This window comes from Henckelia pumila, chromosome 1, assembly GCF_033568475.1.
Source record: "Henckelia pumila isolate YLH828 chromosome 1, ASM3356847v2, whole genome shotgun sequence".
NCBI classification, from domain to species: domain Eukaryota; kingdom Viridiplantae; phylum Streptophyta; class Magnoliopsida; order Lamiales; family Gesneriaceae; genus Henckelia; species Henckelia pumila.
In genome coordinates, this window is record NC_133120.1 from 78,729,128 (window position 1) to 78,753,118 (window position 23,991).

The window sequence follows — 23,991 nt, forward strand, 5'->3', positions numbered from 1 at the left end:
ATGCACAATCTATATTTATATAATTATATGGTTTATGAGATGGTATCTTTTTTTGTAGATCATGGAGTACAAACACATATTATTTCAAATATATTTGGAGATGTCATTTTCTAAAAAATAATAATAATATTGACCATGTCCATTTCCACAATTTTCCCTCTAAACGAATCATGCAAGATTGAGAATATTAATTTATTTATATTCAAACTTCTCAAACTCCGATCAAATTGAAACATGTTCAGGTCAACCACTCTAAATACATACTAGCACCCATTTGCTCGAGTTATGTGCTTTAGAGTTGAATAATCATCTGTTGGATCATCTAGCTTTGATGATAACAAATAAAAAATTATTATTTTTAACGAACCGTCATTTTGTTGTATTTATAGATGTTGGAACACGTTCTCGGATCTGTCAGATCTGATACCCATGGCAGCGAAAGATTTTAAAATTTTATTTTCAGATCTGGAACGATTCCAGATCATTGTGTGCCAGATCATTACGATTAAAATAATTGCGTAAAATAAAAAAAATTAAATTTTACCTCTCAAGTCTCAACTTGAGGTTATGGACTCCAACAGATAAATCTGCTCTTCTTGTATATCCCAGGAACCGATGCCTCGATCAACTCCCGAATCAGGTCCACGAATAGAAATCTAAACCCTCTGACAGACTGCACTAGGAAGTCTATCAGAAGTTTCTACGAAGAGATTAACAGATTTCATCTGTTAAACCATACTGCAATTTCGAAAATTGCAGCATGGAATTTTCGAACAGGGGAGGGGGGGAGTTCGGCCAACCCTAGGGAGAAACTCTCTAGGTTTTCAAAAATTATGAAGTGTTGTGTGTAATTTTTGTACTGGAATAACTTATTAATAACATGGGCTGCTAACAACTTAGGGCCCGTTAGTCATAAGTTCAAGCCTGACAAGCAAAGCTCGTATGTTCGGAAATTAATATAAAATTTATCATGACTCCAATTGATAAACCAATTTCACCAATGCGTACAAAAACCTTTTCTGCATACTTTAAAGTCAAGATAAATTTTCTGAATCCAAATTCAGTGGTTTCCAAAAATGGCATCCCCATGTCATTTTAGGAAATCTCACTCCCTCTATTCATCAATAAGAAGTCCTACTTCTCGTTCGCTAAATTTAACTCATTAAATTTAACTATCTCAACGGGAATTAGAAATCCATTACTTGTGTGACCCTCAATGGTTCAGGGATACAACTAGTCGTGGGCTCACAACTGCTTGTAACTCGGAACAACAATTTCCGACTTGCCCATCGAATAATGGTAAGAGCACCTAGAAACATCGCCCTATGATTCCCTAGGTATCACTTATAGTGCCTGCAAGAACCAGTGGGTTTCGGTTAGCGTACAGTACGGTCCTTTCATCCATATATCCTGATCGAATCAACAATCATTGGTATATCGAGAGTCGTTCAAGATTCGATAACCATGCAATACATCTTGAAGATCAAATAGTGACATCGCATGTGCAACTAGGAAACCACGTAACCTAAAACACATCATGTACTTTGGCCAGAGATTTGTCACACTAATATTTCCTTAGATCGCATAGGATATTCACGCTCGCAAGCGTATGGTGAATCCTTGACAACAAAGCATTGACTCATATATGTGTCATAACTGCACTCAATCTCGACACCTGATGACCCTTATGGAGTCGGTAAACGAGTCAAAGTACATTACTAGCATATAGAGTCTCCATGATGTATCAAGTAGTAAGGACTAATGGTGTACAACCAAAACCACAAACTTATCCACTCAATTAGTGAGAACCACTTGGAAAGTCCGAATATGGTAGTTCGATCATTAATCCAATGAATATCCATTTGCATGCTTTGAACATCTTCATGTCTCATACCAATGAAACGTGGTACTCGGCATCGCAAATGCTAGTCTCAATTATCGAGCGATTCTTATCCTTATTGCGGACGGCTCAATTGACTAGGAACTGGTTTAGAATATACAGTGATTATAAGATGTGTTTCATGATAGTCATCCATATTCACTATCACATCTTACATGCACTGTAGTATATTCAAGGTCTTTATCTAAACATCGTATAGTACGTCACAACATAACAATATGACAAAAGATAAAATAAATGTCAATAAAGAGTGTAAATTACATTAAACAAAGATTGTTTACAAAAAGAGTCATGAAAACCCTCAAGCCACAAGTTGGCTAGAAGAAGGGCACCCACTCTTCAACATAACCGTTGGAATCTCAAGGCCTGAACAATCAACCGTCGGAATAAAGTTCTCAACTGTTCAACCACAAAGAACATATAAAACCGTTCAATTTAATTTGATCAACCGCTTCTTCAAACCAGGGACGGAGCCACCCCAAAGGCTAGGGTCAACTCCAACCCATGGTTAAAAAAAATTTGTATGAGTTAGTTATAATATATATATATATATATATATATATATATATATATGTTTGTAATTATTTAAAGCTAAAATTAATCTTAGCCCATGTTAAATATTTATTTTGTCCAATACTTAATCCAACATATGTTCTGAAACATATTTGTAATCCTATTTTTTGAAATATATTTGTGAAATTTGTGTTGTTTGATTTATAGAAAAAAAATTAAAGAAAAAAATTAATTATATGAAGCACATCTTCTTATTCATGTCATTTTTATATTCAAATTTCTTCTCATGTAAAGTTCAATTTTTATCTCTTTTTTTTGTTTCTTTAAATTAGATTTTGTTGTTTTTGAACTGCTTGATTTAATTGATGTGTGTAATTATGAGTTTCTTGAAAATAATTGTAAAGTTTGTTTTCTGATATTTAAAAAAAAAATGATTTCATTTAATTTTTATTATTATCTATGCAAGAAATAACGCTTGTTTTCAAGATATTTACTTGTAGGGTTTATAATGTTCTTGGATTCATTCAAAAAAATTTTGCACTTTAAAATTCCTTTATTTATTTATAATAATTAATAAGGTATTTTTTGAAAATAATCGAACCAGTCAGCCCAGTGTTAAAATATTTTTTGGCTACGTTCCTGCTTCAAACGGTCCAAAAGCCTAGCTTGTCGATGAATTTTTACAAAGTCCGAAGAACTATTAGAAGATATCTTTTAAATTATTCAGTCACAAGGTACAATAAATCAAAAGAAAAATTAGTCCCGCAGATATGGAATTAGTATATAAAAAACGCTCATTCCTATTTTATTAGCAAACTAGCGTGTTAAAAGAATCTTAACCATTTCAGACAGACATGCATTCAAGTATCAACGGGCAAATCAAGTGATTATTTGAGAAACTCTCAACTATATTGCAAAATAATGAAAAAGTTATGAGAAACATATGCAACACATACAAATAATTTTTCAAAGATTTCATCACCTGATAACTTCTTGTGCACTCTACATCTCTCATATCTCATAAAGGAAAATCAATATCCGATGCAAATCCTCCTCCCACAATCTCTCCTTAATTGTCTCTACTTCTTATTGATAGTCAATCAGTAATTATTATTAAATCTTCAATTGTGCCATAAAGGATGCTGTAAATGTGTATATATATATTCATACTTTGTGACTGAAATATAGAAAAAATATTCTCTCTTTATTCCAAAGTTTACATGGTATCAAAGCCAGTCAAAATTCTGTAATTGCCTCCTTCTTTTCACTTCATATCAATACATCATGGCTGATGCAAATCACCAAATCATAACCCTACCATCGGAACCCACAAAAGCCTGAAAGAGTGGGTGCCCGGTTAGCCAACTTGTGACTAAGGGCTTTTATGACTCTATGTATAAATAATCTTTGTTTAATATAATTTACATTCATTAATGACATTTTTTTTGTCTTTCTTCATATTGTTATATTGTGATATACTATTGTTGTTTTGATAAAGACCTTGAATATACTATAGTGTAAGTAAGATGAGATAGTGAATAAAGAGAGATCACTATTATGAAACACATCTTATAGTCACTATATATTCTAAACAGTTCCTAGTCAATTGAGCCGTCCGCTAATAAGGATAAAGATCGCTCGAGATTGAGACTAGCATTTGTGATACCAAGTACCACGTTTCATTGGTAATGGACATGGAGATGTTCAAAGCATGCAAATGGATATTCATATGATGAATGATCGAACTACCCTATTCGAACTTTCCAAGTGGTTATTATTATTTGAGTGGATAAGTCCGCGGTTTTGGTTGTACGCCATTAGTCCTTACTACTTGAAACATCATTGAGATTCTATATGCTAGTACTGTACTTTAACTCGTTTACCGACTCTATGGGGTCATCAGGTGTCGGGATTGGGTACAGTAACGACACATTTAGGAGTCGATGCTTTGTTGTCAAGGATTCACCACACGCTTGCGAGTGTGGATATCATATTCGATCTGAGGAGATATTAGTGTGACAAATCTCTGGCCAGAGTACTCGATGTGATTTAGGTTACTTGGTTTCCTAGTAGCACATGCGATGTCACTATTTGATCTTCAAGATGTGTTGCATAGTTATCGAATCTCAAACGACTCTCGATGTACCAATGGCTGTTGATTCGATCGGGATATATGGATGAAGGGACTGTACTGTACGCTAACCAAAATCTACTGGTTCTTGCAGGCACTATCAGTGATACCTAGGAAATCATGGGGCGATGTTGCTAGGCGCTCTTACCATGATTCGATGGGTAAGTCGAAAATTGTTGTTCCGAGTCACAAGGAGTTGTGAGCCCACGGCTAGCTGTATCCCTAAACCATTGAGGGTCACACAAGTAATGGATTACTAAACCCCGTTGAGATAGTTAAATTTAAAGAGTTAAATTTAATGAAAGAGAAGTTGGACTTCTTAACTAAAGGGAGTGGAATTTCCTAAAATGATATATGGATGGGCATTTTTGGAAATCACTGAATTCGGATTCAGAAAAATTATCTTGACTTTAAAAGATGAAGAAATGGTTTCTGTGCACATTGGTGAAATCAGTTTATCAATCGGAGTCATGATGAATTTTATATTAATTTTTATAATAACAGGCTTGGCTTGTTGGGCTTAAGTTATGGATTATGGGCCCTAAGGAGTTAGACTTCTAATATAATTATAACTTAATCTAGTCTAGAAATTATCTATAAATATAGGTGTAGTGTTCGAAAATTGCATGCATTCCATCATTGAAATTTTCGAAAAAACACTTATAATATTCTAAGGGAATTTCGAATTCTCTATTCTCCTTTTTGAGAAAATTCGGTCTGTGATTTTTCTGAAAAATCACTTTCTGAATTAACAGATCAAATCTGCTTATTCTCTACGATAAACATCTGATTGATTTCTAGTGCAATCAATCAGAGGGTTTCTGTTTTATATTCGTGGACCTAATTCTGGAGATTGATCGAGCAAGTCATCTGTTCCCGGGATTTACAAGAAGAGCAGACTAAATTCTGTTGGAGTCCATAATCAAGCCTTAGCTTGAAGAGGTAAAAATATTTAATTGTGAATTTATATTTTTACTTGCAAGATTTTAATCATTAAGATTTGATACCCACGATATGGAATCGTTCCATATCGAAAAATAAAATTTTTAAAACTTCCGCTGCTCCGGGTATCACATCCATGTGATCAGAGAACGCGTGTTCCAACAAAGCCCTCATCATTATCAATACCAGCAATTTAGTCAAACTTGTCTCCACCAACTATTTGTCGTGGAAACTCCAATTTGAAGCTCTCCTTATTGGCTATGATCTTTACAAATTTATGGATGGGTCAATCACCCCTCCTCCCTCCACTATCACTACCAATAATCAGACATCGCCCAACCCAGAATTTCAATTATGGCTTCGACAAGATAAACTTATTTTTGGAGCACTTGTTGGGTCTCTCACTCCTTCCCTCATTCCTCTGATTTCTCAATCACGTACATCCAAAGAGGCATGGGATATCCTTGCCTACACCTATGCGCGACCATCTCGGGGCCACATCAAGCAAATCAAGGAACAAATCAAGTTAACAACCAAAGGCACCAAACCAGTCTCTGAATATATGCAGTTCATTAAAGCCCGTGCTGATGAGATAACCTCTCTCGGCAAACCCATGGATCATGAAGACCTTTTGGAAAAGATTCTCGATGGCCTAGGAAGTGAATACCAATCTGTTATTGATGTGGTTAATGGGCGTGACACTCCTATATCCTTTGACGAATTACACGAGAAACTGATCAACAAAGAAATCATACTCCAACAACAGCATTCCTCTTCCTTCCCAGTTCCTGCAATGGCTAATCACACTGCCCCACGACCAAGATCTGGAAATTATGGCTCTCGTCATCAACGACCCCCTCCTACGATGGGATCTCCTGCACCTGCCTTCTCCAGCTCTAGAAATGGTCACCCATCCCCTCGCCCTTTTCTTGGTCGTTGCCAATGGTGTCGTGGCCCCGGGCACACAGTTATGCAATGTACCCTCTTCAAGCAATCCTATCCAACTGCTCAACCACCATCAAACTCTCGTGCTCCTAGACAATTGCAATCGCGTGCTGCAGCCCCTTGGAAACCTCAAGCCCATGCAGCAACTCACACCGCACCATCAAATTGGCTTCTTGATAGTGGAGCCTCACATCACGTCACCTCAGATCTAAGAAATCTCTCACTTCGTACTCCTTATGATGGGCCTGATGACATTATGATCGGCGACGGCACGGGTCTCTCCATCACTCACACGGGTTCTACAATACTACCTTCACCCTATAACCCTTTCAAATTAAACAATGTTTTTTGTGTTCCTAGCATGCAAAATAATCTTATCTCTGTTTCTGAATTTTGTCATCAAAATAACACTGCTATTGAGTTCTTACCCTCATCTTTTCGTGTAAAGGATCTCACCACGGGAACAACTCTCTTGCAAGGTCAAGCTAAAGATGGAGTGTACGAGTGGCCGGTCTCCTCATCCAAACCCTCCTCTATAATTGCATTCTCCAGTACCAAGTCTTCCTCTCCAGTCTGGCATCATAGATTAGGACATCCATCCTTATCTATTTACAAGCATATTGTGTCTAGTTTTAATCTCGAACTATCTGAGTCATCTACCTTTAATTGTAACTCTTGTCAATGTAATAAAAGTCACAAATTACCATTTTCCATCTCATCTCTTGTCTCACACTCACCACTTGAACTCATCTTCTCCGATGTTTGGACCTCCCCTATCCACTCAATCAATGGATTTAAATACTATGTCATTTTTGTCGACCATTTTACAAAATATATATGGTTTTATCCACTCAAACAAAAATCCAACGTTCGTGATATTTTTGTGCGATCAAAGCTTTAGTTGAAAATTATTTCAAAACAAAAATTGTTGCACTATATTCTAACAATGGAGGTGAGTATCAAGCTCTTGCACCTTTCTTAACTCTTCATGGCATTTCTCACTTTACGACCCCTCCACATACACCTGAGCACAACGGCTATTCCGAACGGCGACATCGTCATATCGTGGAAACTGGCCTTACTCTTCTCTCACATGCCTCGATGCCATTAACTTATTGGTCATATGATTTCCAAATAGCTGTTTATCTCATCAACCGTCTTCCCACTCCGACTCTTCAACTAGTATCTCCATACTTTAAACTCTTTGGCCAACCCCCTAATTACAGTAAACTTCGGAGCTTTGGGTGTCTTTGCTACCCATGGCTTCGACCTTACACTCCTCACAAGATCGCCCCTCGTTCCCTACCTTGTGTCTTTGTTGGATACTCTATCACACAAAGTGCCTATTTGTGTCTTGAACCATCAACTGGCCGCATCTACACATCACGACATGTCAAATTTGTCGAGTCCATATTTCCCTTTCAGTCCCTTCACCTCTCTCACGAACGCCTGTCCTCTCAAACCATGTCTAGCTGGTGTCCATCTGTGTCCTTTCTCCCGGCCACTAACACTCCAACAGCAGCGATGATCACTGACTCCTCGACCTCTCCCATTGGCACCTCCAATTCCACCCTCGAACCCAACACTATGATAACTGAACATCAACCTTGCGCTACCCACACCCAAAGCAATAATACAACCCGTAGTTCAGATTCTAACTTTACCACCCCACTCATACCTCGTGTCATCATCACCCGTTCCAAAAACAATGTTTTTAAACCTAACACCAAACTCAACCTCACTGCTCAACTATCCACCCAATCAGACCTTGAACCCACCACGATAACCGAAGCCCTCAAAGATTCTAAGTGGCGTCAGGCCATGTCTGCCGAGTATGATGCCTTGGTTCATAATGGGACATGGCAACTTGTACCACCTGATCCTTCTTATAACCTTGTAGGTTGTAAGTGGGTGTTTCAAACTAAACGTTTATCTGATGGTTCTGTTGACAGGTACAAAGCACGTTTAGTTGCAAAAGGTTTTCATCAACGCCCTGGTGTTGACTATCATGAAACCTTTAGCCCCGTTGTCAAGCCCACCTCTGTGCGCCTCATTCTCAGTCTTGCCACCTGCCGAGGGTGGTCACTTCGACAGCTTGATGTTAATAATGATTTTCTACAGGGTACTATATCTGAGGATGTTTATATGACTCAACCACCTGGCTTTGTTGATCAGGATTCTCCTCACTTTGTTTGCAAGCTTCGAAAGGCCATTTGTAGTAACCCAGAACTCATTTTAAGATAATAATATGTTAAACATGATTAAGGGTTGGTAATTAATCAATTTCGGAGTATTATTGAACTTCGGAAGAGAATGTGGGCTTTTGACTTTGGGCCGGATCGGAAGCTCCGAACCCAGATCGGAAGTTCCGATCCTAGCCACTTCGGAAGCTCATCGGAAGCACAGAGATCGGAAGCTCCGATCCTGGAACGGAAGTTCCGATCTCCAGCTGCCAGCAATGTTCGATGACTCAGTCGCGAGTTTTGACAAGTGTTGATCGAGGGTGAGATCGGAAGCTCCGATCGTTGGATCGGAAGTTTCGATCCTGGCGTGTCCTGCATGCACGCAATGAGCTGGATCGGAAGCTCCGATCCCGAAATCGGAAGTTCCGATCCTGGCCGGGAATTTTGCCTATAAATAGGGCTCGTTTGATTTCATTTTAAAATACGAATTCCCGAGTTTCTTTCTTCAATTTTATAGTGTGAGATAAACACTTGAGGGCCCTATCGGTTATAATAGAGGTTCTGGAATAACCAAGGTGTGGTTATAGTCATCCGAGACTAGCGACTTCAAAGGGCTAACTACGGACGAAGGTATGGTTCGGGAATCTATTTAAGTTTTGGGAGTACTTATTAGCTTAGTTAAGGCTTATAGAAGTTATGTATTGATACGGTGAACTTTTGAATATAGGCTTGGAACCTAGGATCCTACTTTACTTGAACTAGCCTAGAGGTACGTACACATTGACTGAGATTTCCAGCGAGTATACATGTTTATATGTTGCATTTATTTGGCATTATTATATGGCATGATGTATGCTTTACCATTTTTTATACTCATATGTCATGTGCATATACACGTTGAGCCTCTACCTTGTTATACCTGACTATAGAGCCGCTCAGCTCTATACTCGATAGTCTGTCACTAAGAGTACCGCGACGGCGGGGGCATTTATGTCTGTCTACTCTGGTGTACTAGACGAGTGTGGTTGCACCCAGAGGTTGATCCGTGCGGTGGCAGCACTCATGTGGCGCCGGTTCTGAGCATGATTTTTCGGATGACCCTGTACCAGTCATCATGTTACATGCATCGTATATTTACGTGTACTCATGTCTATGTACTGGGCTTTAGCGCTCACGTCCTAGTTGTTGTCTTGGACACCCTATTCCATGGGGCAGGTCGCAGGATGGATGGAGCCGGTAGTTCAAGGCAAGACTAGGGAGCAGGAGCCTTGAGGATTTTATTATACAGCAGGATTCGATATAGCTGTATAATGTTTACTGTTTAAGTTTTCGATTTGGTTGTATCACTACAGTATTAAACCTGGCTTATGTTACTAAGCTGATATGTAAATTATGGTTTTGTTTTCGCATATGTTACTCTGTTAAGTTATTTTGTTGTATTAAGTTTAATGCATGCTATTAGTTGCCAGTTAGTAGGTGATTTCATGCAGGGTCACTACACCATTTATGGCCTCAAACAGGTCCCTCGTGCTTGGTATCATGAATTACGACAGTACCTCGTATCTGTTGGTTTTTGCAATTCTTCTGTTTATCTACAACAGTGGCAGTTGCACCATATATCTTCTGGTTTATGTTGATAATATCATTGTTACTGGCACTAATGACGCAGCCATTCAAGACTTCATCACCTCTCTGTCTCATCGTTTCTCAATCAAGGATCTTGGCTCATTACACTACTTTCTTGAAGTTGAAGTGCTCCCCCACCCACATGGGCTTTTCTTATCGCAACGCCAATACATTCAAGATATCTTGACCAAGACCCATATGACTGGAGCTACTCCGGTCGCCACTCCGCTAGCAACCTCTCCTACTCTCACACTTACTGGTGGCACGCCACTCTCTGATCCCTCGGAGTATCGCACTGTAGTAGGAAGTCTTCAATACTTGTCTCTTACTCGCCCTGATATTGCATACTCAGTCAACAAGTTATCTCAGTTTATTCACCAACCAACCACCGAGCACTGGAGTGCTGTTAAAAAGGTTACTTCGTTACCTCGGAGGCACTCTAGCTCATGGTATTGTCCTTCATCGTAACTCTCCCCTCACACTTCATGCATTCTCCGATGCTGATTGGGCGGGTAACAAAGATGACTTTACCTCTACCGGTGCATTCATTGTCTACCTAGGACGCAATCCAATTTCTTGGAGCTCCAAGAAATAGCGCAGTGTTGCTCGTTCCTCTACCGAAGCGGAATATAGATCAGTTGCCACTATTGCTGCCGAAGTCAGATAGATATGTTCCCTCCTAACCGAGCTTGGTGTCCTACTTCCAAAACAACCTGTGTTCTACTGTGACAATGTTGGTGCAATGAACCTTTGTGCTAATCCAGTGTTCCACTCTCGCATGAAACATGTTGCTCTTGACTATCACTTTATCCGTGAACAGGTTCAAAGTGGCCTTCTTCGAGTAACTCATGTCTCTTCCGCCGACCAACTTGCCGATGCACTTACAAAGCCTCTTCCGCGTGCTCGCTTTCAACTTCTTCGTGACAAGATTGGACTCTCCTCAAGGGACTCCATCTTGAGGGGGCTTGATAAAGGAAAATCAATATCCGATGCAAATCCTCCTCCCACAATCTCTCCTTAATTGTCTCTACTGCTTATTGATAGTCAATCAGTAATTATTATTAAATCTTCAATTGTGCCATAAAGGATGCTGTAAACGTGTATATATATATTCATACTTTGTGAATGAAATATAGAAAAAATATTCTCTCTTTATTCCAAAGTTTACAATATCCACCTTTGCTCAAATAGCCCTCACATCAAAAGTCATCTATCATATCATAAATGATCATCTAGGGCTTCTGTAAACTACTACTAAACTATTTCTGTCAAACAGTTTGAGGAGTTGCTCGACTTTTTGAATATACAGATTCATCATTTTTTCTATATGTTTGTCGTATATCGGGCGTGGGACTTGTTGTTTCAACCGTTTGTAAAGAATTAAATTAATAAAATTTTGATTTAGGCAACGGAAAATTTCTAAAGTTGAAGTGAGCTGTAACAAAAAAATTTACAAAATTAAAGTCTTCAAGTAAATCAAGTGGAAGGAAAGACGTAGAAAGATATCATATTTGAACTTCCATATATCTTGTGTCATTTATTTTACCGCACTCATTTATATTGTTGCGTTTATATATTTGAGTATAAACTTTATAAAAACACTTGGACCGTTTTCACACTATTTGTGGTTCAACAGTTTTTAAGTGCTAAGAATATTTGGTCTTGTATAGCTAACACTATCAAGACCAGTCGTTTTATTTGACTGTGTTTTAAAGAAAATTTTAAAAGTGTTTGTTCACCCTTCTAAACACATCTTTGATCCTATCATCATCTAAATATTATTTTCCTTGCAAGAGTTGAATACTATCATTATCTATATTTTTAAATTAGGTAAATTTTCTTTATAACCTCAAACTCAGATTTGCATTCAGTTTCTGTAAAAAAAAAATAATATGTAATTGCACTGATCTATGTATGCACTTTTTGGGCCTACATGTCTTTGTCATGGGTAAAAATAAGTACAAAATATTTAAAATATGTTAATATATGATATTGAACGCTAAATGGTTTAAATATGATAAAAAAAATGTAAGATTTTGAGTTTAAAATTTTGAATAATTTTATTAATATCAACATTTACAACGCATGTTTAGGTACTCAAAAATCATATAGTAGTGTCAGTTTTAAAACAACTAATACTCAAATATCATATATTATTATCATATTTACAATGTTTTGTACTGATTTTCATACAAAAAAAAAAGACAAATGTGTCATTAACACTAGAACTTGCAAATATGTTTGAGTACTCAAAAATCATATTATAACACCAGCTTACAAGGTTGATACTTAAATATCATTTATTGGTACCATATTTTTAGCTTTGTACCGAATTTCATCTGAGAAAAAACATCTAGATAGTATCATTATCATATTTTCAACTTTTTGTCCTGACATTCTTGAAAAAACCAGGAGTACATAAACATTATGTTGTGGATTGCAAACATTTAATTTTTCTAATAAGGAATAAATATAAAGTCATGTTCAACTCATATCCTTCATTTTCATCATCTATCCTCCAAAATAGAGACAATGATATCTATTTTCAAAAATCTTCTCCAACCCCTATCCTCTAAATGTTACGAAATACTCCATTTATTTTTTTTAATTTCCAAACATATATAATTAAATAATTGCATAATATACTGTTAAACTCAACTTAATTTTTTAAGTGATTTTAATAAATTATATAATATATTAATTACGTATTGTATTATTAAATATAACACAATTAAATATGTATTCGACTCGATTTTTTTTCTAAAATAATGCATTTATTTCGTGTTATGTATTTTTTGGTCATGACTTTGTTCATTATTTGCATTTGGTGTTTATTATATATAGTAAAATTAAAATTAATTATAAATTAAAAAGAGATTAAATAAAATTTAACAATAAAATTAATAAAATAATTTAACTATATAAAATAAACCGAAAAATAAAAAAACATAAAAGAACTATTATGCAATTTTTGAGGATGTTGTTTTCGTAATTTTGCTTCTCCATTGCTACAATGATATTCTATTTTGGAGTATCAGTGTAGCATAGGAATGACAACGGGATAAGTTCGTGACGGGTTTGGGCAAACTCCCGTCTCGCCCTGCGAACTCGGCGGGTTCAATCGGGTTAGACTCTAATTTGGACTCACCAAATTTTATATAATTTAAATTTTATTAAATAAAAAATTTAAATAAGTTAAAAATTAACAAAACATCATTAAATTTATTTTTCAAATTTATATTAATAATATTTAGAACAAAAAATATTCTTACAAATTAAAATGTATCAAATTTTATTTAATTAATAATTAATAACAAGATAAAATTATAATAATATATTTTCATATTAAAAATATCATAATATCAAATCATTTTAATCCAAAAATATTATAAAATCAAATTATGGATACAGTATTGATTATTTAATATAAAAATATAATTATTATTATATATACATATATATTATATATATATTTGACAGGCAGTCCGGTCAAACCCAAGACTCGTCCCGAATTCGCATGTGAACCCGTTTAGCTGGGTCTAGATTCGTCCCGTCGGGCTCAATGCGAAGTCAGGTTTAGACGCGATGCGTTGTCATCCCTAGTGTAGCACTCTTCAAACTTTTGGAGAATATAATTAAATTTAGATTTGAATATGAATTCAAAAAATAAAAGATTTAGAGATTTAATTAAATTTAAAGCAAATTCAGTACCCTATTGGAAAAATCATCACAAAATAGTATGTAGCACTCTCCAAACTTTTGGAGAATATAATTAAATTTAGATTTAAATTTGAATTTAAAAAAAAAGATTCAGAGATTTAAATTTAAAGCAAATTCAGTACCCTATAGGCTATAACTATTAGAAAAAAAAAAATTAGAAGATTTAAATTTAAAGCAAATTCAGTAAAATCATCACAAAAAATAGTTACGCCGTCTGTGGGAATCGAACCCACGACCACATGGTTAAAAGCCATGCGCTCTACCAGCTGAGCTAAGACGGCTTACGTAACAAAATTAAAATTTATTTGATTAAATGTTGACCAAGAACCAAGTGATTTATCCATTCTTGAGAATGCGCTTCCGAGGTATCGGATCTCATAATTAGTGCAACGACCAGGTTCTTTGGATGAATGTTTTTCCTCTTAGAGATGAAATTTTCCGAGCAATGAGATTTGGAAATTCGACTAATGCAGAAACAATTTGGTTCATTTTTATAAGCAAAAACTCCTCTGTATTCTTGGATTTTGTTGTAACTACTAACTAGTACATACAAAATTTACAAACCAGCCATGCAGAAACTTAGTTCAGTGTTTGCATTGCCACTCCTTTCTTTCCCTTGTTTTGTGTTACATTCATTTGTTGTATTTGTGCAAAACCATTATACTCCACCAATCAAGCCTAAACAGTTACAAGGAGGAGATCGCTGCTGATCTCATCCAGCAATCCATTCAGCATGTACTTCTCCACATCCTTTATGACATCTTCCTTTTCAGGGAACATGTACATCATTTTGTTCCATTCGAAATCCCACATGCTGTTCACATCCGGTTCGTCGTTATGGATGTCTCTGTTGAGCATGTTACATAGGTAGCCTGCTACATCAGCTTCACCGGTCCGATTCCCGCTGAATAACTTTAGAACTTCTAAATCTTTGCACAGTATCTTGACCAAATCATCCAAGGACCTTGGTGTAGCACGCTTTGCGGTAGTGTTCGTGTAGGGGTGATGTGTGACTTGATGCCTCCTTGCCTTTCTGTTCATGACTTCATATCCACAGTCCAACACGAGCCTCTTGTTCGCTACTTCGACACTTGGATCCTCAGCATGAAGAAAGCAGAAAGGTATGTTGAGCTTGAAAAGTGCCTCTGCAGCATTGAGGAACAGCTGACTTTTTATCAGTATCTCCTTGAGATCCTTTTCATCTTCTGTCAGCTGCTCTTGTCTCCATGACTCTGAAAATTGTTTGCACGAAAGTTGGGATAGATCTCTTGTGACAATGCTTTCTTTAAGGTCCGCTGGAAAGTTATGGCAACAATATATCAAAAATACGAATCCAGCCTGCTTTGCAGGAATTCTAAGTAGAGTAACAGAATCTTTGAGAACATAGATTTTATTTTTGAAAAGGGAAAACAAACTTACTTTAGAAGAACTGGAAACTAATACAGTATACTTACCACTGCTTTGATCGCACTGGTTGATTTCTTGTTCATCTCTTAAAGTATTGAGCTGTTCCACTTTCTGGTGATCATTGAGCAAACCATCAATCTGCAAAATACCAATGAAACCAGGGGTGAGCATTTCACAATGGTGAGATGTAATTTCATTCTAATAAAGTTATTCTTGGGCTCACAATGTCACTCATTAAAGTTAATGTGTTCTGTTTTTGGCAGTCCTCTTCCGCCAAACAGCTCAGTGTCGTCGTCTGATCAGCTTCCTTTGGTAACTTGTGTAACTGATTTAATGGTTCTGTTTTCATTTCTGATGGCCCATTCATCATAGTGTCTACTTTTCCTTCTCTGACCTGGGAATCCATTTGTTTCTCCAATTTCTTGGTGCTGTTACTTTTGTTTTGCAGGCGTTGCTTCAAATCTTGCAACAAGTTAGCTGACTTTTTCGATGACCTTGGCAATCCATTGACGTTATCATTCCGTTTAGTCATTACTTCTATCTTCTGAGGGATTTTACTTCTCTGAAGTTTCTTGGAATTGGCCTTCTTTTGTGTGGCTGATGCAGCAATAGGCTTTTCCTGCGTGCAAATTGGGGTACTATTACTTGCCTGAGCCTCATCACATTTTGGCTCGCTTGGAGATAAATAATGGCTTCGATCTTCTTTCTTGATCACTTCCTGATTGGCCGCACTGTTGTGATTTTCAACTATGTGAGGATCATTCTGATACCTGTTGTTTGGTGGATCTTTCGTCGGCGATATCCCATTCACGGGTGTAGTTTTATGACTTGATTGCTTCTTATGCGTATTTGTAGAACCTTGGTTGGTTTTCGATGATGTCATGGATTCCTCTTGACACCCCTTGTGTTTCTTGGCTGTTAAATTTTGTTGGATAAATGAATGCTCTTTTTGCACTTTCTTGTCTTCTGAAGTTTCAGGTTTTTTAGACTCCGGTGTTTGAAACGTTGTATGTTTGTCCTGTGTATTTCGTAGATTGCTTGGGAGATCCTTCTTTGCATCCATCTTTTCCAGTTGATTTGATCTTGCCTTGAACTCTATATTTTCTCCTGTTTTGTCATCATCTTTGAGGAATACACCGTCTTGTTTTGCTTTCTGATGGGGCTTGTTATCCAAGAGAAGTACATTGCTTTTGCTTATCCCTGAAATTTTACTTTCTTCTTTCTCTGAATAATTTTGGTTTTGCTGTTTATCCTGGAAAGTTTGAGATCTGGCTACTTGATTTGGTTGAGTTGTGTGGTTTTCTTGCTTGTTCATCTCATTTGTTCCTAGTTTTGCTGCGGACACAGCATCCGATCCAACTGCTGCTGTTTTCGCCGTTTTCTGATATCTCACCGAAGTTTTCAATTTGGAGTTTCCATATGGTGTTTCTTGACTCTTTTCAGCCTTGAGATTAAACTTCATATCCCTGATTTGTACCGAGTTGTTCGTTAGTGGTGAACTCTTTTCAGCTCCGAGGACTACGCCATTCTTGCAGTCTCCATTGAAGGGGTCAGGCAACTTTGGATTTCTGCCTGAAACTTTCCTGTCCTTTTCATTTTTCTCCTTTGGTTTAGTGCTCAGTTCTTTTTGTGCACATGTGGGGCTGTCCTTCTGTTGAAGTTCTTCGAGTCCCATAAGTTTCGCGACGACATTTGAAATTCTTCCCTTTTCTTGTGAAATGTGTGGGGAACTTAAATGATTTCTTGGCTTCACCTGCGTAGAATGGCTACCAATATCTGGGACACAGCTAGCAGATCTTTTATGAAGAACCATTTTGGAGTCGCAGACAGGTCGATTAGTAGCCTCATCCAGATATGATAACGCCAGTAGATGCCGGTGAGTGTCACTTTTGGTTGCTCTTTGGGCAGAAGGAGAATTCCTTCTTGTCTTATCAAAGGAGAACTTCGGTCGAACCAGTTGCTTTTGGTTTGCTGTTGCATCCGAATTGTCTTGATCGTCGTCATCTTCGTCAAGTAACCTTATACGATTCTTTTTTTCAGTCCCATTTGTGTACTTTGAAGCTTCTTGCAAGTTCACCAACATTCTTAACGACTCTTCCAAATTAATGGCACCTTTCAATAGTTCCTTCCCAATTTCAATAGAGTTCCCTTCGAAGGCAAGGCCATCTGAGCAAGCTCTTAAAATCTGGTGTATATTTTGCACTCCTTTAGCTATTTCGGTTATATGAACTTGAGAGACATTAGGAAACTGATATGTTGAATAGCTATTATTGCTGAAACTTGTTATACCCATCTTCCCACTTTCCGTTGATCCCCAAGAGAATCGATGGAAAAAATTCACCAGTGGATTGCTACTAGAAGTGCCAATCTTGCTTAGCTTTCCACCATTCTCAAAGGCGAAAGCTATGGCCATAGAAAGATCTCTCACTTGTTTTGAGTTATTGCCTCCATTGTAGAGAACAATCTGATTGGAGGATTCCGCGGTGCTGATTGCTTTGGCGCCTCCACCAGACCTTCTAGTCGAGCTCCCGGTTCTTGAACTATCCTGCAGAACGTGGGGAATGCCAAGTAGATGAGTTGGTTCATCTACTTCCAGGTAACTTTCATTTATCGCGAAAATAAAAAAAATGTTTGTGTCGCGGTATAATCAAAACTTACATATCCATTTATTTGTCTAGCACCTCTATTAGTTTGGCCTGGATTTCCTGGTGTATCTGCTGATTCAGAGACAAGAGAGATTTGAATTTAGAATAAACACAAGAGAAATCCAATACACTTGTGGAAATGTGAAAAAGCTAAGGAAATGATAGCCAAACTGCATGCTTGGAAACTTGATCAATATCCAAAAAAAATTTCGTGAACATCAAAGAAACACAAATGTCATTAAGAAACTACTTTAGATTCGAAAATACAAGTGAACCCACAATTTGACAAGAATGAAAAAGATTATATATTTTGTGTTACCACTTATGAGCTAGACTTACATCTTGCTACAGTCAAACGATCCTATATGAAAATATGAATTTTTTTTATCGAAGAACATCCAAGAATCATCTACCCTGTGACTGGAGAGCCGCCATTGTAACCTCGGGATACTTTTATCTTTGTCTGCTATTCCTCTCAATTCGCAGAAGCAAAAGAGAGAAATAACACCAATGAAAGAGACAAGAGTATTTAATGACTAGTGTTGAGTTTCCTTTTTGGGTAAAAATGCAATTACAGTTCAAAATATTGTTTCGAACCATTTGAACAGAATGTTGCTATAGTTTTTTTAAATTCTCATGTAATTTTTGGCTTCGGTTGGATGAAATCCTGCCGAGAAGATTTGTTTCTTCATCAACTTCCTGAATGGATGCATGAGTTCATATAGCAGAACATGCTTGTTGGAAACAGATCGATTGTAAAAAAAATCCATGCAAGGCACATAATCTGCCACAATTTACCTCTAGACGTTTGGCTTGGTCGCGGCTTTGAGTTTTGAGTGGCGGTCATCCTTTCCTTCCTCACGCGAAGATCGTGGAGCAGCTTCTGGGCAAAATCTGATTTTGCTGCCATGTTTCTTCTTATTTTACACCTGCTGGGAAATGAACTTGCGAAGAAACTCGACTAGATTTGGAGAAGAGTTTGAGTATATCAAATGGTGGAATATATGCTTTGATTGTGTTGGAGGTTTGTTCTTGACACTTAGGTGGGAAGGTTCTGTCAGTGTTGGGTGAGATGGATTGTTAGGGAAGGAAATTGAAATGAGATTGATGTGTACATTACACTTCACACTTACACACACACACATATATACACACATTAGATCATTTTTTATGTACTTTTTTTTAGAATATCTGTTTCTCATTTACAGAGTAACATCATGTGAGGGTTTATTAGGAGTAGAGACATTTTAACTGAGTTGTGTGGGGGATTGGTTGGGTCTGGGTGAAACTTGGAAGTATTGCTTTAATTGCACTCCAAGCATGACAAAGGGTGAGCTTTCATTCAAGCCTTAGGGATAAAGCTTTCTTGGTCACAAATTCCACTGCCCATCAATGAAATTGGAAGGATTCGATACTTTTGAGGAAATTATAGTTGTTTTTAAAAATAGCATTCCTCTATATATCGTCATTTTGGAGGCTCGAGCTGCCATGTAATTATCTTGCACGAAGATGATAAGAGCGCTTTGAATTGGAAGTAACGGAGCATGTGAGGTGTAAAAGTTATATTTATTGTGCAAACTGGCAACTTTAACTGTCTTTAATGGAGAAGTGCATGGGTTAATAGTTGTCAATTTAAAAGCTTTGCATGTAGAAAAGGTCTTGTTTATACTGGAGATCTCATTTTCTTACAAGAACTATTAAAATAGCGTCTAAAAGGAATGAAAATTACAAAATAATAATAAAGATTATTATGATTAAAATTTAATATTATAGATTACTAAAAGGGAATAACAAAGAGATAAGTATATAAATTTTTTTGTGTTATTTTTTATTTTATTTTTATATCATTTCATTTTATTGTTAATTTAAATTGAAAAAAAATATAAAAGAAATAAATCAATATTGTCCCTTCTTGGAGATGACAACTGATTCGATTCTATATCATCCGTCCTTGTTTTCATTTATTATTTTCACAGTTATTATCCCATAAAAATTCAACTTTCATTCTCATCTACATATCATAACCTCACGTAATATCTTTCTCGATTAAAGTGGGTATCAGATCTTCCATCAAGTGTCGGGAAAAATATCCCTATTAGCTCTGGTTTCAATTGCATGATAACAGCTGTCTCGTGGAATTTGGAGTTCGGGTTCGGTGAAAGGTGCGGAGCTAGTTGCTATATATACGAGATGTGATGAATTTTTGTTTGCAGGTTGGACTATCCAATGTGATTTATTAGGATTCTTGATAGGCGGTGTGTGCAGTCATTTAGCCCGTGGAGAATATTGGTGTGGAGGGGATGTGATCATGGAGATTCTATCTTGTTTTCAATTGTCGGTTTTGTTATCTCTAAATCATATGCGTAGGACGGTTCGGTCTATAGTGCTCATATGTTAGATCCAACAACTTATCTTTTTATACACGCGAAATATATAAACATCTCGCTTATAGAAAATATGGGCCATTAGATATTTCATTGGACACTGTCCCAATGGGGTAGTATCGACAAAACCGCGTAGGAATGTCTATGGTGTGACGCATGAATTAGCTCGTAGAGCTTTGAGACCTGTCTCTAGTTACAAATTTTTACGTGGTAATGTATCATTATGGCTCGCACATTATGTATCTATTGATTCTTTTATGAACAAAAATATTAGTATTTTTGAAAAAAAAAATTATATGGATTCTCTCTATATTTTTCTTTTCGAACTTGTGGATTTTCTGTATTTTAAAATGGGACATAGGATTATATTTCAAGACCAGTGGGTTATTTTCGAAAAAAAAACCAGTGGGTTACCCATCGAGCTAGTCCATGTACCGACTACTGAGCTATGTAGATGTGATCAGATTAATAATGTGTACGTGGAACACACATTATGGTTACCAAATTATTTCTTCATGTACCAAAATTACATCTAAAAATAGTGTTTGAGAAAAGGGCAGATTGATTGGTTCGGGTGATTCAAATGGTGAAACATTCAAGATATCTTCCATGATGTACACTTGTTTGCACAGTAAACAGAGTTCGTCTCCAACCCACAGCGTAGTAGTTATGCAGATTTGTAATCCATGCACTATTTCAAAAGCGCAGTATGCGCATGTTCTTCTTGGCGAAAACGTAGTAGATCATCGTTTAAACCTTTGATTCAAAAACGGAAGGGGAAGAGTGTCATACCTTCCTGAAAAACATAGATGCGTCCTCGATGGAGAAATAAATGGTGTGAGCAATGTGAATCTTCTTTTCTAGGGCAAAGGGTAGAATTGTCAAGAAAGTGCAATCTACCTCACTGTATAGGATAGATTTCGTAATACCAGGGATAGTGGGTGGATTATAGTATGACATTTTCAAATTGGTACAGTTTACCGGCCTGTGGATTTCGCAAAGTTCTTAAAAAACCAATCATACGCGGGATAAATAAATTGTCAGGCAATAATCTTGAATCCGGTTAGAATAAAACTCGAAACCCGATTCATTCGATTCGATCAGTCTAATCCCCGTCAAATACTCGCATCCAGAAATTTCCTTCTCATTGGGATCCAATCCCAGCCGTCGATTACACACATAACGTATCCACACGCTCAAATATCACCGACCAAGTAATTCATAGCCGTTGGATCATCTGACCCCCTCAATAAATTATGCCTCTTTCTGTCAGCTCCTCATCACCTGCCTTGGAAGTTGCTATCTTCTTCTTATCGCCGCCTTACTATGAAGCCTTCGTAAGCTAGTTACTTCGTTCTTTTTTTCTTTAGATCTTCGCTTCTTTGATCCTCTATTGTAAAAATTTCTTCCATATTCTGTTAGATCGTGCGACGATCTACGTTTCGATCATGAATCTGAAAATTTTGGCTTGCCAAATGATTTCCAACGATTTTATACTTTCCACGGACCATTTTTCGGCTCCGTTGTTGATTTCGATCGATGAGTTCGACTGTCCGATGAAGGTAGTTTATGGATCTTCTTGTAGTATCTATAGTCTTTGATGACGGTATATATTAATATATTTTTGGCCTATGCAGAGGTGATTTATGGTTGTATCGATGAAGTTCTATGCCGCGAAGGCCGTTTTTCTCGGAGCCTTGTGTCCATGGCTTCTGGTGAGTTTTCAATTCGGATTTCCTTGATTTCGTGTTGTATGATTCTTATTTTTACTTTTCTTTGTCTGTGTCTGAAGTACGTGATTTTGTTTTTTTGGTGCCTTGATTTGTATTAGATCCTGATTCGACGAAGATGTTATTTGAACCGGAATTCTCTCGACGGATTCAGACTTTCTCAGATATGCCTGGAGTAGTAATAAGTAACTGTTAGACTGCATCATGAGTGCATCTTATTGCTAAGATAGTATCTATGTGCTTTGTTGTGAAGGAGAGGGGAGGATAAGGTTTGTATGTTCCTAGAGAGACGAGGTGATCGTTTGTCGTTGTTGACCTTTGTCATGATGGGTGCGCTCGCATGGCAGGTCGCTCATTCAATAAAAAAGGGGGGTTTTTTGGTTTGGAGGGGAGATGGTACGGGAGATTTCCCGACTATCCTCTCGGGTGTGCGTTGTAATTTTTTTTTTCCGTTCTCTCTATTCTTGCCCTTTGCTTTTGTTTCCTTCCATGGCAGATCTCTCACTGTGATTAGATCTTTTGAATTGGTTAGTTATTACAACTAATCGAACCATATTCCAGTCCATTCGATATCAAACTGAATCTCAATATTTGAGAGGAACAAAGCCAGCCAGCAAACAAGGATTCTGTCATCCAAAGCATCAACGAATTCGAAGGTATAAATCAGATGAAATCAACAAATTCAAAGGTATAAATCAATTTTCCTTCGTATCTTGTTGGGTATACTGCTCAAAATGTTTGCATATTGTGCTACGCATTGTAGGCGAATTTAAATACGTCGATATAAGAAACAAACAAGTCGGAATTGGTTGATATTTACTTAGACTGTAACACATTTGATATGAGTGTAAAATTATTCGATGTATCTTTGGATATAGTTATTTGCACCTAAAATCCCCGGGAAATATTAAAATTTCAAACTTCTCTCCTGTGAAATTTTAATAGTCATCTTCAACCTTGACTTTTTAAAAAATTAGCACACTTGCCTTTTCAGATGAGTGATTGTTGCGCACGCGCCTTTCATTTGGTTTGGGTAAAGATTTTGATATTTTTTTTGCACAAAATACAATATTAAAAATGCATTTTTGATTCATGTGAAAATAATTTTTAAATCTATTCAATTCATAATATATCATTTTTAATAAAATTCAATTATAAATATTTAGCAAACATTTTTTGTTTTATTATTTTTTATTTTAAATGTATTATCATTAATTAATTATTTTTTAAAAAAATTATTAATTTATCCTGTTATCATTATTTTATTAAATTCGTATTTTCAAATTTTTCATTAAACATGCATTCATAAACAAGTATTTAAATAATTTCAAATTCTAAAATATTAAACTAAAGTTCTAAATTGATAAGTTTAACATATTGTTTTTTCGATTTAGGATTATATATTATTGAACCAATATTTAAATTTTTCGAGAATATGTATTGCACGATTTGTAATAAATAATAATAAAATAACATGCTTCTATAATTATAAATCAAAATAATAATATTCATGAACTTATCATTTGGTTAAATATTTTGGTATTTTTAGATATTTAAATTCTTATTTATTATTTATGAATTATATTTAATGAAGAAGTTGAAAACACAAAGAGATTTGATAAAATAATGATAACGAGATAAAATAATAATTTTTTTAGCAATAAATTAATTAAAAATTATAAATTTAAATAAAAAATATAATAAAATAAAATTAAAAATGTTTGAAAAAATATTATATAATTAGATTTTAATAAATATTTTATATTATTATTTAATACAAATTCTGTAATGCATTTTAAAAAATTTAGATTTTGGTTCAAAAATCTATAATCCTAAATTGAAAAGTAATATGCATGAAATTATCA

General features: G+C 36.2%; 1 protein-coding gene, 1 long non-coding RNA gene and 1 other non-coding gene across 4 annotated transcripts; 1 reads left to right on the forward strand and 2 right to left on the reverse strand.

The window, feature by feature from the left end:
- Positions 1-14,168: 14,168 nt before the first annotated feature.
- On the reverse strand, positions 14,169-14,241 carry TRNAK-UUU (transfer RNA lysine (anticodon UUU)). Its single transcript has one exon. It is a non-coding gene; the product is annotated as a tRNA-Lys (tRNA).
- Positions 14,242-14,477: 236 nt separating this feature from the next.
- LOC140875463 (uncharacterized) lies at positions 14,478-18,975 on the reverse strand. Of its 2 annotated transcripts, none has more exons than XM_073279150.1 (5): positions 18,811-18,975; positions 18,026-18,081; positions 15,591-17,912; positions 15,415-15,505; positions 14,478-15,255 (listed from the first exon to the last, which is right to left on the reverse strand). In XM_073279150.1, exons 1-5 carry the CDS (start codon positions 18,920-18,922, stop codon positions 14,639-14,641), a joined length of 3,198 nt encoding a protein of 1,065 aa, XP_073135251.1. In that variant the 5' UTR covers positions 18,923-18,975; the 3' UTR covers positions 14,478-14,638. The 2 variants fall into 2 exon arrangements, with proteins under 2 accessions (XP_073135251.1, XP_073135250.1); XM_073279149.1 differs by having other exon boundaries at positions 18,026-18,084.
- Positions 18,976-21,670: 2,695 nt separating this feature from the next.
- Positions 21,671-23,003, forward strand: LOC140887809 (uncharacterized). The gene is made up of 3 exons (XR_012152018.1): positions 21,671-21,958; positions 22,034-22,111; positions 22,228-23,003. It is a non-coding gene; the product is annotated as an uncharacterized lncRNA (long non-coding RNA).
- Positions 23,004-23,991: the final 988 nt, after the last annotated feature.

Excerpts from the sequence above, each read along its gene's own strand:
- LOC140875463 (XM_073279149.1), bottom strand. The coding sequence starts at position 18,922 with ATGGCAGCAAAATCAGATTTTGCCCAGAAGCTGCTCCACGATCTTCGC. Across the intron at positions 17,913-18,025 it reads CTAGACAAATAAATGGATAT|GATAGTTCAAGAACCGGGAG; the intron begins GTAAGTTTTGAT and ends CACGTTCTGCAG. Across the intron at positions 15,256-15,414 it reads CCAGTGCGATCAAAGCAGTG|CGGACCTTAAAGAAAGCATT; the intron begins GTAAGTATACTG and ends ATAACTTTCCAG.